Source organism: Octopus bimaculoides, chromosome 22 (assembly GCF_001194135.2).
Source record: "Octopus bimaculoides isolate UCB-OBI-ISO-001 chromosome 22, ASM119413v2, whole genome shotgun sequence".
Lineage (NCBI taxonomy): Eukaryota > Metazoa > Mollusca > Cephalopoda > Octopoda > Octopodidae > Octopus > Octopus bimaculoides.
Window position 1 is genome coordinate 13,710,782 of NC_069002.1, and position 5,714 is coordinate 13,716,495.

General features: G+C 36.2%; 2 protein-coding genes across 5 annotated transcripts in view; one reads left to right on the top strand and one right to left on the bottom strand.

The window, feature by feature from the left end:
• Positions 1–5,714, top strand: part of LOC106869879 (N-glycosylase/DNA lyase) — a 95,328-nt gene that overhangs the window by 36,958 nt on the left and 52,656 nt on the right. The window lies entirely within an intron of this gene.
• The window catches only part of LOC106874178 (uncharacterized), a 55,530-nt gene that overhangs the window by 13,771 nt on the left and 36,045 nt on the right, over positions 1–5,714 (bottom strand). For both annotated transcript variants that reach the window (XM_052975779.1, XM_014921833.2), the window contains exon 9: positions 1,453–1,551. In XM_052975779.1, the coding sequence (XP_052831739.1) occupies positions 1,453–1,551 (99 nt within the window). The remainder of the gene's footprint in view (positions 1–1,452; positions 1,552–5,714) is intronic.

Sequence of the window (5,714 nt, forward strand, 5' to 3'; positions counted from 1 at the left end):
CAGGAGTGGATTGGTGGTGGTAGCATGGGACTAGACAGCTCAAGGGAGAAGAGGTCAACGTTAAGAGGAGAGAAAGAAAGAGAGAGTAGGGGACAACATGTCCACGAGTCAGAGGCTGGACTACATTTGTGAATGACTGCAGATCTATCATTCGGTCGACCTTTCTTTGAATGCAGTGTAGGATGTCTTTATGCTGTCGATCAGCCCCTGCCTGGATGCAAAAGGCAGCACACTGTTGCAGGTCTCTTTTAGCTTTGTTCAGGGTTTGCTAGTTGTTGAAGAATGAAGAAATTTTTTAACCCCTTAAGTGATTCCCATTTCTAATAATTTTAAAATTTTACATCTAATTATTTCTTTGTATAATAGTGCTCACTTGGTTAGTAAATATTGCTTTCATTATTCTATCACAGTCATAATCTCTCTTTTTTAAACAAACATCACAACAGTCCAACAATACAGGGAGAAGCAGTTTGTCAAGTTGTACCTTCCTCTCACAGCAACATAGAGATTTCAATTAAGCAGTGTGTGTGTTTGAGAAAGAGAGAGAGAGAACATTGCAAACAATGAATGAAATAAATATGAAATGAAAAAAAAATCATATAAATAGTTTCCATCTACCAAAATCCACTCACAAGGCTTTGGTCGGCCTGAAGCTATAGTAGAAGACACTTGCCTAAGGTGCTGTGCAGTGTGACTGAACCCAGAACCATGTGGTTGGGAAGCAAGTGTCTTACCACACAGCCACACCTATATTATATATGTGTGTGTGTATATTTTGTATTCCTTGTCTTGACACTGTGTATACAATGTTTGTAGGATACTCATATTTTGTTTGCAATCAGTGCAATTCACCATTAAGGAAATTCACCACGAGGAAATTTCACTGCAAGGAAAGTTTACCAAAAAAATATATCCATAGTATCTCACCATTAATAGTTAAAAACTTTCCTAACAGTGACCATTCTTTATGGTGAACTTTTCCTGCAGTGAATTAATGACAGTGAACTTATCAGACATGAAATTTCATTAGTCGTAATACAACTAAGTATGGTAGACTGTTTAACCAGCAGACTGGATGATGATGATGTACATAGTGGATCTTTTAACTTAATAGTAGCAGTCAAACATCTATTTGTACACACAAGACACCATACTACACACACACACATTTCGTTTTTGGATTTGGTTTGCAAGATTTTTTGTGATTTCGTGTGTTTTGTCTGGGGAGAGTCATTTTCTTATTGTGCCTTAAAATTTAACACACTCACCGGTAAAATTTCCACTTATTTTTTATTTTCCTAAAATTTTCGTTGCGTCTTGCAACCTTTTCAATAGTCTTGACTCTCTCTCTCTCTTTCTCTCTATCTATATATCTATATATATATATATCCTCCTGTCATGTGTGATTGTATAATATCACATGTATGTATGATATTTATAAGATATAATTACCTACAACAGTTCCAGAGAACACACGGAAACCAAAGGGAAACTCCAAACTCGATGATTCGAAATCCAATATCAAAAACATTTTGGCTAAGAACAGGAAGTCTGTTTGAAAAATAAATAAATAAGTATAAACATCAAAACAATAATAACTGCAACAACAACAACATCAAACTTAATAATGTTGCTCTGGGATGCCAATCAAATATGACTTTAATTACCAACCGACCTTGGACTTATTCAGAAGAGAGAAATATTAAAAAAACGATAAAAGATAAGGAAAAACATTTGTTGGTTAATCATTCTTCCACATCAGTCTTTTCTGCATGTTTTTATTTCTTTCTATGTATTTTTTAATTATCTTTTTGCCTTGTTTTTCTTTTATCTTTTTCTTTCACTTTTTTTCATCTTTTCCTTTTATATATTATCTCGTCTGCTTTTCTGTTTTGTGTTATTTCTCTTTTGATGTTTCTCCCTTTTTCTCTCCCATCATTTATCTGCTGCTATATTTCTGCTTTCTTCCCTTTTCTTTTCTCTCTTTCTCTTTCATATCGCACTTGCAAGCAAAGCTTTAGAAGTAGACGGACATTAAACTTTCAACAGTAGAAGAGAAAATAACAGTAGTAGCCACAGTCTTATAACAACTGCAACAGCAATACTTTCACTAGATACACTATTATCCTCGCCTAAGCTGGTTTATATTAAGACAGCTAGAAGTCTCTGTTCAGAATCAGCTTTACCTTGTTAGACCTGTTCCAACATCAGTGAAACTAAGAGATATATGGGTAAGGGAAACAAAAAAAAAAATAATAATAATGTTCATTGAGATTACACTGACATAATTAAGAGGGAGAAATTAAGAGGAGAAAGATTACACAAAGTTACAGTTCAATTAACAGCAATCTTAATTATCACAGAATTTTTTTTTTTTATATTAAATTTTTTACTTGTATAACCAGAATAATATTTACATCTAGAAAGAAGTCACTTGATCAAATTTATTGAATCTTCATGCAGATGTAAACATTAAAACATCTTATATATTGCCATGGCTGTGTGGTAAGAAGTTTGGTTCCGAGTTTAGTCCCAATGCATGGTACCTTGGGTAAATGTCTACATAGTCCAGGGCCAACCAAAGCCTTGTGAGTGGATTTGGTAGAAAAAAAAAAAAAATGAAAGAAGTCCATCATATATGCACGTATTAGGTGTGTGGTAAGAAGTTTGCTTCCAAACCACATGGTTTCAGGTTCAGTCCCACTGAGGTGGCACCTTGACCAAATGTCTTCTACATATCCTTTGGCCAACCAAAGCCTTGTGAGTGGATTTGGTTGAGGCTGAGATGCCACTGCTAAATCCTCATTCGAAAATATATATATAATTTTCTAAGTGACACAGTTACTGATCTAATAAATAGAAACATTCAGTAGCAATACTTTAAAGTAAAGGTTATTTGCCAACCCAATGTGGCAGTCCCGGTTGGGATGAATGGTCGACGAAGGGAAATAACCCTGGAACTGTGCAGTTCACAGATACTGCTTTGTGCTGAGTGGGGGTGCTAAACTCCTTCTGTTCAAAAATATAAGGAAACAGATTTTGTGTTGTATAGCCAGCTGGAGACGATGTTTCCTGGGGTTAAACAACAGTAGCATTCATCCCAACCAGGACTACCACATTAGGTTAGCAAATAACCTTTACTTTAAAGGGCCGCTACTGAATATCTCTCGTTGAGAGATATAGGAACAATAATGTTTCTATATATATATATATATATTAGTTTATGTATATATTAATATTATCTCAGTTATTAAAACCTTTGATAATGTAAATATGTTAATAGTTACCAGAGGTAGCAAAATTACACTAAAAAACAAGATATCACACCCGTTTTACAGGTAGAGAAAACCTAACGGTCACTGACCATGTAACATCTCTGCTCGTAAGTTACCTCATCATTTCGTTTTTGTTTTGCTATTATATGTTTTATTATGAACTCCCTGAAGAGAAATATATGAGGAATCCCAGCAGCTCTTACTTCTTTGTGAAAGAGCTCTCATTTATTTTGAAACATGTGTAGGAATTAAAGGAACTTTTATTTATATGCGTTTTGCTCCATTTATTATTATTATTATCCATATATATATATATATTTCTATATATATATGTGTGTGTGTGTGTGCAAATGATCTCATGATCTGCAACACTAACTTAAAAAAACCAGCCAACCACTTAATCACTTATCAGTCTGTTAAGCACATAAGCCAGATTGACTACCTCCTCACCAGACAAAGAGGTAGATGAGTGCTTAAAAATGCAAAGTCTTTCCCAGGTGAAGAGTGTCAGCCCAACATAGGTTACTAGTCAGTGACTTCAGAATTAGAGCTAGAAAGACTCAATCTGGAAAAGACGATTATGGAATCTCAAAGACCCAGCAAACAGACAAAAATTTACGGATTTGCTGATGAAAGAGAGGAAGAGTTGAGGACATATAGCTTCAGAGGACAACTGGGAGTTCTTACAGGACAATCTACTGAGGGCTATGGACGAAACCTGTGGTAGGTGCAGAGTTCCAGCTAGACCAAGGGTGACATGGTGGTATAAAGGCAAAAAGACAGGCGTGGAAAGACTAGAAAAAAGTGGAAGCAGAGAATTATATCAGGTAACCAAAAGGGCAGCTAGATGTCAGGTATACATAGCAAAAGGAGTAGCTGAAGGTAAGAGATATGCAAATGTCCTATAACATGAGGATCAGAGGCATGAGGTGTTCATGGTTATAAAGCAGTGTATCAGAGGAAATAGAGATGTGGTAGGTGAGAAATGTGTGCGAATGGATAATGGTGTGCTTGTACTTAGTGACTCAGAGAAGAAAGATGCATGGAAGTGCCACTATGAAAGGTTACTAAGCATGGAAAATGAATGGGGGAAGGACAGTTTACCAGATATTGAACCAATTGAGGGACCAGCCATCAGAGTTGATAGCAGCATAATAGATAAGGCAATTAAGGACATGAAGACAGGAAAGCCCTGTTAGAATTTTACGGGGCAAGGAACACATTGCTCTCATTCGAAGGTGGAACATTGCTATTGAAGGAAACAGTGACTATGTTGAGAAGTAAGGATGTGATCCACAGAGGACCAGCTTCATTTTGATGTATGATACATGTTCCTGTGTTGGTAATTATACCTGTTCTAAACAAAATGGCATTACATTTTGACTCACCCTCGTATATATATATATATATATATATATATACACACACACACACACACACACACACACATATACACGTGTGAGTTTGTCATTGTCTGTCCCCACTACTGCTTCACAACTGGTGTTACTTTGTTTGTGTCCCCATAACTGAGCAGTTCAGCAAAAAAGACCAATAGAATAAGTACTGAACTTTAAAAATAAGTACTGGGATTGATTTACAGACTAAAAGCCTTCAAGATGGTGCCCCATATGGCCACATGCCAATGACTGAAACAAGTAAAAGAGGAGTTGAAGGTATGAAAATTTCATGTGGGGGAAAGTAGTTTAGGACATTAGAAAGTAGTTCGTACTATCAAAGCGATGAGGATATGAACACTCCTGTTATGCAACTGGTTATATAATGTTATACAGTAGTTATATTGTGACAGATTAAATTCCTAAGATAAACATCTGAATACATCAATACCCGTTATAATTCAATAATTAATAATAAAACTATATTTATAGAAGACAAACATACAATGTTTACTATATGAATGAAATGGGGTCAACTCATGAATATTTGTGATTTGGGGTTTATGAGCATCTGATCATTTCATCTATTTGAAATATCTGTTCATTGAAGTGGACAAAGATAAGGGTGGGTGGGTGAAGAGAGTAAAAATATGATAGAAGCTTGCTTTGCAACAAGGTTTTTTTGTTTAGTCCCACTGCATGACTCACAGGGCAAGTGTCCTACTATAGGGTGACTAAAAGCCTTGTGAGTAGATCTGATAGACAGAAACTGAAAAAGGCGGCGAGCTGGCAGAAACGTTAGCACGCCGGGCGAAATGCTTAGTGGTATTTCGTCTGCCACTATTTATGTTCTGAGTTCAAATTCCACCAAGGTCGACTTTGCCTTTCATCCTTTCGGGATCGATAAATTAAGTACCAGTTACGCACTGGGGTCGATATAATTAACTCAATCTGTTTGTCTGTCCTTGTTTGTCCCCTCTGTGTGTGGCCCCTTGGGGGCAGTAAAGAAATAAGAAACTGAAAAATACCTGTCACCCTCTGTGTG